Source organism: Ceratotherium simum, chromosome 1, assembly GCF_057802395.1.
Source record: "Ceratotherium simum simum isolate JZ-2026a chromosome 1, ASM5780239v1, whole genome shotgun sequence".
Classification (NCBI taxonomy): domain Eukaryota; kingdom Metazoa; phylum Chordata; class Mammalia; order Perissodactyla; family Rhinocerotidae; genus Ceratotherium; species Ceratotherium simum.
This window is the reverse complement of record NC_141900.1, coordinates 1,048,092-1,061,015: the sequence shown is the minus strand read 5'-3', so window position 1 is coordinate 1,061,015 and position 12,924 is coordinate 1,048,092. Positions and strand designations below refer to the sequence as shown.

General features: G+C 53.9%; 1 protein-coding gene across 6 annotated transcripts; it reads left to right on the top strand.

Annotated features, from left to right (window-relative positions):
* The first annotated feature begins 5,109 nt into the window (after positions 1-5,109).
* Positions 5,110-12,906, top strand: POLD2 (DNA polymerase delta 2, accessory subunit). Of its 6 annotated transcripts, none has more exons than XM_004438321.3 (11): positions 5,110-5,174; positions 6,613-6,886; positions 9,446-9,567; positions 9,772-9,895; positions 10,186-10,300; positions 10,482-10,680; positions 10,973-11,053; positions 11,206-11,363; positions 11,582-11,709; positions 12,170-12,271; positions 12,642-12,906. In XM_004438321.3, exons 2-11 carry the CDS (start codon positions 6,667-6,669, stop codon positions 12,800-12,802), a joined length of 1,410 nt encoding a protein of 469 aa, XP_004438378.1. In that variant the 5' UTR covers positions 5,110-5,174; positions 6,613-6,666; the 3' UTR covers positions 12,803-12,906. The 6 variants fall into 6 exon arrangements, with proteins under 6 accessions (XP_004438378.1, XP_087277793.1, XP_087277234.1 ...); XM_087420124.1 differs by lacking the exon at positions 5,110-5,174 and adding an exon at positions 5,238-5,765; XM_087419593.1 differs by lacking the exon at positions 5,110-5,174 and adding an exon at positions 5,238-6,274.
* The last annotated feature ends 18 nt before the right edge of the window (positions 12,907-12,924 follow it).

Sequence of the window (12,924 nt, the reverse complement as noted above, 5' to 3'; positions counted from 1 at the left end):
GGTAAACACATGGACAATTATAAAAGCTAATATGAAATAATAGATTATATTTTGGTCTCTTCTCCTGGATGCTGACATAGAGCTCCTAAATCCCTTGCAATTTCTTGGGTGAAAGGACTGTCTTTTAGTCTGATGAGGCAATCCAGGTGGGCTCTTGGATGGCTCCTGGATGAGGGCTGGTCACCAGAAAGACCAAGCTATGATTAGGAGCTTGGAACTTTCAGCCTCACCCTCCATCCTCTAGGGAGGATAGAGGGGCTGGAGACTGAGTTAATGATAGCTCACACCTACATGATGAAGCTTCCATAAAAATCCCAAAAGCATGGGGTTCAAAGAGCTTCAGGGTTGGTGAACACATCCATGTTCCAGGAGGGTGGTATGCTCCAACTCCATGGGGACAGAAGCTGCTGCACTTGGGATCCTTCCTGATCTCACTCTATATATCTCTTCATTTGGCTGTTACTCTGTATCCTTTATTATAGAATAAAATGGTAAATGTAAGTGTTTCCCTGAGTTCTGTGAGCCTTTCCAGAAAATTATTGAACCCAAGGGAAGGGGTTGTGGGAACCCTGATTTACAGCTAGTTGGTCAGAAAGACATCCCATGTCCATGGATTGGAAGATTTAATATTGTTAGGGTGTCAATACTACTCAAAGCGATCTACAGATTCAGTGCAATCCCTATCAAAATCCCAATGACATTTTTTTGCAGAAATAGAAAAATCCATCCTAAAATTCATATGGAATATCAAGGGACCCCAAGTAGCCAAAACAATCTTGAAAAAGAACAAAGTTGGAGGACTCACGCTTCCTGATTTCAAAATCTACTACAAAGCTGCAATAATCAAAACAGTGTGATACTGGCATAAAGACAAACATTTAGACCAATGAACTAGAGAGCTTAGAAACAAACCCTTGCATATACGGTCAAAAGATTTTTTAAAATTTTTTTGGTGAGGAAGATTGGCTCTGAGCTAACATCCGTGCCCATCTTCCTCTACTTTACACGTGGGACGCCTGCCACAGCATGGCTTCATAAACGGTGCATGGGTCTGTGCCCAGGATCCAAACCTGAGAACCTTGGGCTGCCGAAGTGGAGTACGCGAAATTAACCACTATGCCACCGGGCTGGCCCCTGGTCAAAAGATTCTTGACAAGAGTGCCAAGACCATTCAATGGGGAAAGGACAGTCTTTTCAATAAATGGTGCTAGGAAAACTGGATCTCCACATGCAAAAGAGTAGCACTCTTACCTAACACCATATACAAAAATTAACCCTAGATGGATCAAAGACCTAAACCTAAGAGCTAAAACTATAAAACTCTTAGAAGAAACCATAGGAGAAAATCTTCATGACATTGGATTTGGTGATGATTCCTTGGATACGACACCAAAGGCACAGGTGACAAAAGAAAAAATAGACAAATTGGACTTCATCAAAATTCAAAACTTTTGTGCATCAGAGGACACTATCAACAGAGTAAAAGGCAACCCGTGGAAAGGGAGAAAATATTTGCAAATCATACATCTGATAAGGGATTAATATCCAAAATAAAGAACTCCTAAAACTCAACAACAAAAATACAACCCAATTTAAAAGTGGGCCAAGCACTTAAATGAAAATTTCTTCATAGATATACAGATAGCCAACAAGCATGTGAAAAGATGTTCAACGTCACTAATCATTAGGGAAATGCAAATCAAAACTACAGTGAGGTATCACTTCATACCCGTTAGGATGGTTACTATAAAAAAAAATCAAGTTGGTAAGGATGTGGAGAAATTGGAACGAACCCTTCTGCACCATTGGTGGGAATGTAAAATGGTGCAGCTATCGTGAAAAACAGTATGGCAGTTCCTCAAAAAATTAAACATAAGGGCCGGCCTGGTGGCATAGTGGTTGTGTTTGCACACTCTGCTTTGGCAGCCCGGGGTTTGTGGGTTCACATCCTGGGCGCAGACCTGCACACCACTCATCAAGCCATGCTGTGGTGGCATCCCATATACGAAGTGGGAGAAGACTGGCAAAGGTGTTAGCTCAGGATCAACCTTCCTCAAGCAAAAAGAGAAGAATTGGCAACAGATGTTAGCTAGGGGCCAATCTTCCTCACGAAAAAAAGAAATTAAACATAGAATTACCATGTGATCCAGCAATTCCACTTCTGGGTATATACCCAAAAGAATTGAAAGCAAGGCCTCAAACAGATATTTGTACACCCATGTTCATAGCAGCATTATTCACAATAGCCAAGAGGGGGAAGCAACTCAAATATACGTTGATAGTTGAATGGATAAACCAAATGTGTTATATGCATACAATGGAATATTATTTATCCATAAAAGGAAGGAAATTCTGACACATGCTACAACATGGGTGTACCTTGAAGATATTATGTTGAGTGAAACAAGCCAGTCACAAAAAGACAAATATTGTGTGATTCCACTTACATGAGGTCCCTAGAGTTGTCAAAATCCTAGAGACAGAAAGTAGATTAGAGGATAACAGGAGATGGGTAGGAGGATGGGGAGTTAGTGTTTAATGGGAACAGGGATTCAGTTTTGCAAGATGAAAAAGTTCTGGAGATGGATGGTCGTGATGGTTGCACAACTATGTGAATGTACTTAATGCCACTAAACTGTACAATTCAAAATGGTTAAACTGGTAAATCTTATACATATTTTACCACAACAAAAAATTTTTTTAAATAAGATCACATTAGTGAGCATCATAGAAGGCCTTCTCCTGTAATGCCATTCTCACCCAGCCCTTGCTTTCAGTGGAAACTAGTACTTATTTTGAGGGGCCTGATCCCAAAGGCACCACTCTGTGGCTTTGCCCTTTTATTTACCTACATATTTCATGTGAGAACATCTTTGGTTTCACATTCAGAAAACCCAAAGTGGAGAAAACAAACAGGGTTCATTTTTTGCCATGAAATAAGAAGTTAGCAATCACCGGTTTTGGTGCAGTGGCTAAGTGGTACTTGGGTTGGCATCCCTGGGATTCTCTCATGGCCACAGGACATTGCCATGTACTGTATTCAAGACAGAATGAGGGGGAAAGGCAGCAGGCTGCACCCCTCCCTTTTATCACAAAAGCAGATTTCTCAGAAGCCCAAACCCCAACCCCTGCCAGACATCCCCTTATGTCTCTGCAAGATCTGATCTCATCACCTTGCTTGGCTGCCAGGGAGGCCAGGAAAGTCAACACTTAGCCTTTCCATCCTTGAAGATAGCAAGGGGAGGAGGGTTAGGGAAGGAATTGTGTTAGCCCCCAACAGTGCCTACACTCCCTAGAAGTACACCCACTCATCTGTCCCTGCCCTCTCACAGGACCCATCAGTCCTGTTACAACATGACTGTTGCCTAAGGATCTGCCCCAGACCTGCTCAGCTGCCCCATGTGTGCGCCTGATACAGGCCTGTCAGTGGCGGTGGAGAGCCTACCCAGCTCCATGTATGAGCACTTGGCCAGAGAATCAGGCAGGTAGGTTCAAATTCTGGCCCCTGGCTTCTCGGCTGTGTGACCCTGTGCAATGATGAATCTTTCTGTAAAATGGGGATGATAATAGCACCTGCCTCACAGGGCTACCGTAACATTCAGTGAGACAATGCTCTTAAGACACTTAGCACATTGCCTGGCCAAAAAAAAAAAAAATTACTCATCCATTCATTCAACAAATATGGGCTGAACTGGGAGTCTCCATGTGCCAGGCACTGTGGTAAGTGAACTAGACTAGGTTCCCATATACCCTCCAAGGGCAGACTTATCCAGTTCACTCTGAACTGCACAGATGTTTGACAGATGCCTTATTAAGTGGCAGGGGCAGGAGCAGAGAGGTAACAGGTAATCAGTGGGTAATTCAGCTGACCGTGGGGGGGGTACCTGTTCAAGCAGAGGCCCAGCACACATATAAAGTTACAGCTAAGAGTCAGGCTGCCTTGGTGTGAATCTCAGCTGTTACTCAGTAGCTGTGTGACCTCTCTGTGCCTCAGTTTCCTCATCTTCAAAAGGTTAATTGAAGATTAGATGAATTTATGTGTCGAGAACTGAGAACAGTCCATAGTAAGGGCTTTTATGTTTTATCTATTATTATTACTTTGTGTAGGGACAAGACCGGGACCTGAGAAACGGATGTACAGTGAATGAGAACAGCATGTGCTAAAAGGGCGCCCGAGACAGAATCTCCGCGCTGGTGGGAGTGGCGAGGAAAGCTCCATGGGGAAGGGCTACTCGGGCTCACTTAGGAATTCCGTGGACTAGTGGAGATGTGGAAAAGGGCGCCCCAAAGTGAAGGACGGCACGGGAAAAGCCTCTGTGGGCAGAAAGGAGTGTGGATGACGAGGGGCAGTGAGGACTAGAGACTGGAATGTTGGGTGGAGGCTGGGCAGGCCTGTGGCCCCGGGGGAGAGCCTTACACAGCGCGTCTGCTTCCGTAACCCTAAACGTAAACCTAAGCCCAAACCTAAACCTAACCGTAAACCTAAGCCTAACCCTAAACTCTCCTCCGCTGGCCTGGATCCCAGTCCCTGGCCCCGCGCTCGCCCTCCAGCGGAGTCATCGCTCCTCTTGGGCGGTGCAGCCTTCGGCCTCAGGCCTCCCACCCTGTTGTCAGCACGGGCGTCCACCGCAGAGTCGCGCGTCCCGCCAGGCCCTAGGGTAACACGAGCGGCGCCAACTATTGGGAAGGCACGACGACCGCTGGGACCCGCCTCCGCTGGGGCCCGGGCCGGGCGACGCGGCTAACACGCTACCATACCTGTCCCGGGGCACCGGCCCCGACCCTCGTTGCCCGGGAAACCGGGGGCGTGACTCTGCGCACGCGCAGCGTCCAGGGGTGGGGCGCGCGGGGAGTGGCGGGGCGGAGCGCGCGCGGATTGGCGGAATGCGGCGACGGACGGGCGGGGCGCGCGGAGTGGTGGGACGCGGCGCGCGGCGGTGGGCGGGCCTCGCTGTGATGGACAGAGCATAGCGCGCGGCTAATGGTGAGATTCGGAGATGGGTAGGGCGGGGCGCGCAGATTGGCGGGATGCGCCGCGCGGCAGCGGGCGGACCGCGCTGTGATGGACGGGGAGGGGCGCGCGACGATTGGTGAGATTCGGCAATGGGCGTAGTGTGGCGCGCGGATTGGCGGAACGTGGTGCGCGGCGGTGGCGGGCCGCGGCGCGCGGCGAGGTGAGTGGGGTGCGGCGTTCCGGGGCCGCGTGGGGCGGCGGGGCTGGCGTTCTGGGTGACCACGCGTGGCGGCCGGCTGAGCGGCGTGTGCGGGGTCTGAGCAGTGTCTCTGCTGTCCCCTAGAGCCGATCCCAGAGCGCAGGTCGGGGCCGAGGTCTCCTTCCGGGACTGCGGCCGGCGGTGGCGCCCCCACTGTACATTTGGGCCGAAAGTTAATTCAGATTCTGGCCCAGCCCAGAGCTGTCCGATAGAGATAGGATACAAGCCACCTAATGGCTGTACTAAAACAACTGAAAGAAGGGAAATCGGGTTTATTGCTGCGTCCTGTTTAACTCGTGACGTGCACTTACATCCCAGCGCGCATTTGCTCGTTGCGCGGTTCTTGGAAACCCGCCTGCAGCACATCTCAGTGGGGCTCGTGGCTGCTGCTGGAAAGTGGGGTCAGGTGCTGGTAGCTCTGCTCTCCTGGAGCTTACGTGCAAGTCAAAGGAGGCAGACAATAAACTTAAAATGTATCGATGGTTAGAAGGTAAATGCGTGGGAAACAAACATTGGAGAAGCAGACTTCTGAGAGGGTGGCAGTTGGAGCAGGTGAGTTTGAGTGAGGAGCCAGTGAGCCGTGGGTAGGATGTGGGAAAAGAGCGGGCCTCCTGGTGGGGGTACATAAGGACAGGACCCGCGGGGCGGATCTCATAGGCCATTGTAAGGACTTGAGGTTTTATTCAGTGAAATGGGGAACCTTTGGAGAGTTTTAAGCAGAGGAGTGACTGATTTATGTTGTTTTATTTTTATTTAATAATAGGCTTAGGGCCGGCCCGTGGCTTAGCGGTTAAGTGCCCGCGCTCCGCTGCTGGCGGCCCGGTTCGGATCTCGGGCGCGCACCGACGCACCGCTTCTCCAGCCATGCTGAGGCCACGTCCCACATACAGCAACTAGAAGGATGTGCAGCTATGACATACAACTATCTACTGGGGCTTTGGGGAAAAAATAAATATAAATAAAATTATAAAAAAAGAAATAATAGGCTTATTTTATGTAATAATAAGGCTGGCCTCATGCCCTGAGATGGGGCAGGTGCTGGGGGAGCTGGATAGGGGCAGGTGAGGAATTCCATTTGGGCCGTGTGGGATTTGAGAGCTTGGTAGTTGCCCAGGTGGAGGTGTGGAGCAGGCAGTGGACGCCTGAGACAGGTTTAGAGAATTCCAGGTGGGAGAGATGTTTCCTAGCTGTCCTTGTCTCCCTTTTTGGATGAGGGTTACAGAGTGAGACGCTGGTATCCAGCACAGTCAATTTCCAGCTGCTGTTTGGACTCATGTCTAGTGTGGGCTGCAGCTCTTCCCTCCTCGCCCGTGCCTTGTGGGTGCAGTGGAGATGCACTGGGAAAGCTGCTGCCATCGGGGTGCATGGGGGTTGCAGGAATGCGTTTGTGTTCTTACAGTGACCACCACCTCCTTGGCCTGGGCACAGCCGTCTGGACACATCGAGCCTGGCCATGTTTTCTGAGCAGGCTGCCCAGAGGGCCCACACTCTGCTGTCCCCACCAACAGCCAACAACGCCACCTTTGCCCGGGTGCCAGTGGTGACTTACACCAACTCCTCGCAGCCCTTCCGGCTGGGGGAGCGCAGCTTTAGCCGGCAGTATGCCCACATATATGCCACCCGCCTCATTCAAATGCGGCCCTTCCTGGTGAGCCGGGCCCAGCAGCGCTGGGGTAAGTCTCGAGTTGGGGGAAGTGCTTCCATGTCTGCTGGGCATGAACCTCCTGTCCCTTGGGCTCTTCTCTCTTTCCTAATCAAGTGGACTGGGCAATGCACACCTTTTTCTTTTTTTTCCCGTTTTTTCCTTGGTGATCTCTCCGCAGTTAAGTTGTTCTTGGTGGTGAGGCAGAACCCCCACCTTCAACTTTTGGATGATGATGCATTACCCTCTCTTACTATTTCTAGGAGTGGCTTTCCGTGTAGTTTTCATTTCATCTATTATGTTTTTAAACTGAAATTTTGTAGGTGAGACCATGTCTTACTCATTTTTATTGCCCCCCAGCACCAGGCTCGGTGGGTCTCAGCCCTGCTTGTACATTGGAACCACTTGGAAAGCTTCGGGAAGCACTGGCACTCAGGCCCAGCCCAACCCACCAAGCCACTGGATAGACTCAGGTTTTATCATAGGTAGCCAGGAGGACACTTGGCTGGGGTCTCCTAGCCTTCCCTCCACCAAATAACAAGGGTCTCCTTCCTCTGGCTCCCGGTAGCTTGTCCTCGCTTTCCTCAGAGCCCACAGGGACATCCTTCTCGGGCCCCACGTCATTGCCAGCTTTTAAATCCTTTACAGCAGCACCCCCTCTCGTACCAGATTTCTCTTCCAGTGACCATTGCTGCTAACAAAGCTCCCCACTGACCAAAAACAGCCATTTTGTTCTGCTCGCAGACTGGGGTCAGGAATTCAGACAGCGGCCCACGACAAATGGGGCCTTGGCTGGGTGACCCGTGGCAGGCAGCATCGTTTACTCGCTGGCTGGCGGTTGATGCTGGCTTCGGCCAGAACACCTCCACGTCCTTTTTTGTGTGGCCGGGCTTCCTCGTTAGAGCTCAGCCCATCTCGGAATTCTCCTCTCTCCCTCTAGAGTTTCCTGAGTGCCCCAAGCCCTTTCTTGCTATTGGCTTTCCCTTCGCCTGGCACGCTCTTTTCCCAGTCTTCCCTCATGACCTCAACTTAAATGCCGTGTCCTTTGAAAGGCCACCTGGGCCATCAGGGCCTTCTCTGTATCTTCTGCCTCAGCTCCATTAGTTCATGGCATTTGTCACGGTGGCTGATCCCTCGTTTACTGCTGTTCTCTCTCCCTCTGGACCGTGAGCTCAGTGAGGGTGAGGATGGGCCTTTGTGTTCAGTCTTGGTGCTGGGGCCTGGACTGGTGCCCACACGCCGCCCGGACAGATGGATGTCCTGCCCTCGGCGCAGGGATGTGTGGTTCTGTCTGGTGCTAAGGTGCACACGTTGGACCCCAGCTGTGTAATCTTGGATGTGTTACTTAGTCTCTCTCTGCCTCAGTTTCCTCAACCATATGGTGGGGCACTACTACCTACTCTGGCGTGTTGCCAGTGGTGGAAATGTTCTGTGCCCAGTCCTTGGCACAGCACCCCGGGCTGAGTGAGGGCTTGGCAGACGTCGGCACTTTGGGATCTACTGTTTCTGTTGGCATCTGGCATTTCTGTCCTGTGCTGTAGCTCCTTATTTTGTTTTGAATTGCTCTCCTCCACTCCCCAGTGTGTAGATCTGTGGAATGTTCTTGGTTATTCCAGGGCAGCAGGGGCCGTGCTGGAGTCAGCTGAACTAAAGAAGGGGCTGGTCCCGCATCCACATTATCCTGTCACCTCCTGACAGCGTTTTCCTCCAGGCTTGGGGTCTGTACTGACAAATCCACGGGCCTGCTGGGACTTGTGCTCCTGCCTCCTCCGCCCGAGTGACCCCTGTGGACGACGTGTCTCCCATGCCTGTCTTCCTGTGTGTCCCTCAACGCTTCCCATGTGTTGTTCTCCAGGATCCCAGGCGCTCCAGTGAACAGGGCCGCCTGCCTCTGCAGGGAGCAGAATGGGCTGGATGGGCATATGCAGTGTAAATTTGGGGTATTTCTGTTTCAGAGGATGAGGCATTTGTGGGGCGGGTGGAAGAATCCAGACTCTTAAAGGAAGTTGTAATATTTTTAGGGCTGGGCTGTGTTGAGACTTGGCATGCCTCTTTCCAAGAATCAGTGTTACAATTTAGGTATAAGTGAGGTAATACTCTGTGTTAGTTTCTTGTGGCTGCTGTAACAAACAACAAAGCCACAAACAGGGCAGCTTAAAACAACAGAAATTTATTCTCTCCCAGTTCTGGAGGCCAGAAGTCCGAAATCCAGGTGTTGGCAGGGCCGAGCTCCCTCCGGAGGCCCTGAGGCAGGATCCTTCCTTGCCTCTTCCAGCTTCTGGTGGCTGCCCCGGCATTCCTGGGCTTGTGGCTGCATCACTCATCTCTGTCCTGTCTTCACATCACCCTCTGCATGCCTGCCTCTCTTACAAGGACGCTTGGCAACCAGGGCCCAGCCACATCGAGAGTCCCTCTGTCCTCCTGAGGCCGAGCAATCCTTAGGCCCAGGGGGTCCTTGCACTTGACGTTCTCTCCCTCCTGGCAGAGGCTAGGGCCCTGGGCTACAGCGCTCAGTGAGGCCTGTGACAGTGTCCCGTGGGGGCAGCAGGAGGGCCGCCTGGCCTCTGAGCTCATGCCCCTCGTGCCCCAGGCAGTGGAGTCCAAATAAAGAAGCTGTGTGAGCTGCAGCCTGGGGAGAAATGCTGTGTGGTGGGCACCCTCTTCAAGGCCATGCCGCTCCAGCCCTCCATCCTGCGGGAGGTCAGCGAGGAGGTGAGGCTGGCCGGCCGGTTCATGTGGGCCTTCCCTGGAACACTTCCCTGGGGGCACCAGTGGGGCCACCTGCCTTGGACCCAGGGATTTGGGGCTGGGCCTCTACCCCCATGGGGGGTGGCAGCTGCAGTGCCATCTCACTGATGCGGCATGGGAGCCTTGGTGGGCTCTGCCCCAAGACCACGTCCTATCTCCAAATTCCAGCACAACCTGCTCCCCCAGCCTCCTCGGAGCAAATACATCCACCCAGACGATGAGCTGGTCTTGGAAGATGAATTGCAGCGTATCAGACTGGAAGGCACCATCGACGTGTCAAAGCTGGTCACAGGTGGGCAGTGGGGAGGGGGCGGCCTGTGCCTGTGGGTGCTGGTGACACCTACCTTCCTGGAGCAATGGGTTTGGGTTCAGGCAGTGGGTGACACCCATGTAGGGGTTCAGTTCTTCCCACCTCCACTGGAAGGCAGTGACCCCAGGAAGCTGACGCTCAGTCCCGAGTCCTAAGTGAGAATTTGCCAGCACAGCAGAGGAGAACCGGCTGGTTTTGCCGTTTGAGTGACTGGAGGGAGGTGGCAGCCCCTCGGGCTCCCCTCCTCAGGGCCTGACATTGCTGCTTCCCAGGGACGGTCCTGGCCGTACTTGGCTCTGTGAGAGACGATGGGAAGTTCCAGGTGGAGGACCATTGCTTTGCAGAGCTTGCTCCTCAGAAGCCCGCACCCCTCCTTGACACAGACAGGTGAGGAGCAGTCGCTCAGGTGCCCCAGTCAGTGGTCCAGGGGAACCGCAGTTGTCAGGCTGTATCTCCCCTGCTCACTCATGACGGTGACGGAGCTCCACTAGTGACTCCGTGAGGCCCACCCACCTGGGGGGACTGCCTGCTTTCTTGGTGCCCAGGAGGACCCCACCTTCTCCCGCAGGTTTGTGCTGCTGGTGTCCGGTCTGGGCCTGGGTGGAGGTGGGGGCGAGAGCCTGCTGGGCACCCAGCTGCTGGTGGATGTGGTGACGGGGCAGCTTGGGGATGAAGGGGAGCAGTGCAGCGCCGCCCATGTCTCCCGGGTCATCCTCGCTGGGAACCTCCTCAGCCACAACACCCAGAGCAGAGATTCCATCAACAAGGTATGGTGCCCGCCTGGGTGCATCCAGCCCCTCCTTCCCCGGAGTCAGGGCACGGGTTCTTGCAGGTCTAGTGGGAGGTGTCCAGCAGTGACAGTGGGACTGTCTCTGCTTGGCGCAGCGTCATGCTGGGCCCTGCCTTCTGAGAGTGGTGGGCAGCCTGCGGCACAGAGCTCTTACTGCCCCACTGTGGGTGGGGCTTTGTTCTGCTCTCAGCCCTCCAGGGGGGGCTCTGGGTGCCCCTTTGATCTAAGCTTCACTCAGGGCCTGATAGCCTGTGGGCTTCTACTCCTAGGCCAAGTACCTAACCAAGAAAACCCAGGCAGCCAGTGTGGAAGCCGTCAAGATGCTGGATGAGATCCTCCTGCAGCTGAGTGTGAGCAAGCTGGGGGTTGGCCGGTGATCGAGATTGGAGTCTTTGAGGCTGTACTTGGGCGGACCAGGGAAGGGGAGGTGGAGGGAGCTCCAGCAGGGCTGCGTGTGGAGGGCGCTGGGCCCTGTGAGCTCCCCTGCCCCTGTGCCCTCCAGGCCTCAGTGCCCGTGGACGTGATGCCAGGTGAATTTGACCCAACCAACTACACGCTCCCCCAGCAGCCCCTGCATCCCTGCATGTTCCCACTGGCCACTGCCTACTCCACGCTCCAGCTGGTCACCAACCCCTACCAGGCCACCATCGATGGAGTCAGGTAGCCAGCGCAGCCACACTCCAGCCTTTTGCCTCAGTGGCACCAGGAGGGGTGGGTTGGGTTCAGGGCTGCAAAGGGCCCACCTGGAATTGGGCTCTTTTCAAGTTTGGCTTGGGACACCCCCCATGGGAGTGCCAGGTGGGCTCTGGGCCGGCCGCTGTGGGAGGGGTGCAGATGACAGTTCCCGGGGTAGGGGTCAGCCTCACCTCTCCTTGCAGATTCCTGGGGACATCAGGACAGAACGTGAGTGATATTTTCCGGTACAGCAGCATGGAGGATCACTTGGAGATCCTGGAGTGGACTCTGCGAGTCCGTCACATCAGTCCCACAGCCCCTGACACCCTAGGTAATGGGACTCAACCACATGGGGTGGGACTGAAGGACCAGGGAAGGCCCGACAGGGCCCCTTGGTGCCCTGAGGGTTCCCGGTGTGGATGTGCTGTGACCTCAGGAAAAGTCCAAAAGCTTGACACTTGTTCTGGAAGCTACTTTGGAATCTTACCTCTATGGCCCAGGCCCTGCTCAGGGCTGAAGGCCACGGGAGCATCTTGGGAGCTTGGGCTCGTCAGAGCACTACCCATCCAGAAGGGCAGAGGTGGCAGGGCACAGTGACCTGCCCCAGGGGTCCCATGGCAATGTCAAGAGGTGTTTTTGTTGTCACAATGGCGGGGCTGCCACCACCATCGAGAGAGACAGAGAGACAGTGAGTGAGCAGGGATGGCACTCCCCATCCTCCACGGGACAGCGCCCTGTGTCTGCAGTGTGAGACGAGGAGCCCACTGTCAGCTGAGGCCTGTCTTCTCCAGGCTGCTATCCTTTCTACAAGAGTGACCCGTTCGTCTTTCCCGAGTGCCCTCACGTCTACTTCTGTGGCAACACACCCAGCTTTGGCTCCAAAATCATCCAAGGTAAGTTTCGTGTTCTGGGGGCCCAGGCCTGGGCTGGCCCAAAAGGCGCTCACTCACCTGGGGACAAGGCTCACAGAGAAGACCTGTACTCCAGTTCCCCCGGCCCTGTGGGCGCTCGGCCCAGGCTCTCCCTGGTGGGTGGCTGGCTAGAATTGTCCATGCCCGTGTGGTGGGGTCAGCTCACCTCTGGTCAGCATGGCCTAGCCTTGGAGTTTGTGTGTCCTCAGCCCTTCCCATTTCCAGTCCACAGGAGCTCCTGTGGTCAGCACTCCCACGGTGCTGATGGGGGGCTCCTGTTCACTTCTGGTGACTTCCGTTTGAGAAGGGCTCACCCAGAGCTAAGGTGGGTTCCCACATGCCTTCTTTGCAGGCCCCGAGGACCAGACGGTGCTGTTGGTGGCCGTCCCGGACTTCAGTACCACACAAACCGCCTGCCTCGTAAACCTGCGCAGCCTGGCCTGCCAGCCCATCAGCTTCTCAGGCTTCGGGGCAGAGGACGAGGACCTGGGAGGCCTGGGTCTGGGCCCCTGACTCACAAAGGAGCCTTGTCCAGAGAGGCCCTGGCCGTTCGTTCCCTGCAACATCAGCACTGGAGCAGCTTTTGCTCTGTAAATAAAGCCTGACCATTTACCGGTGTTGAGCTCCTGGGCAGA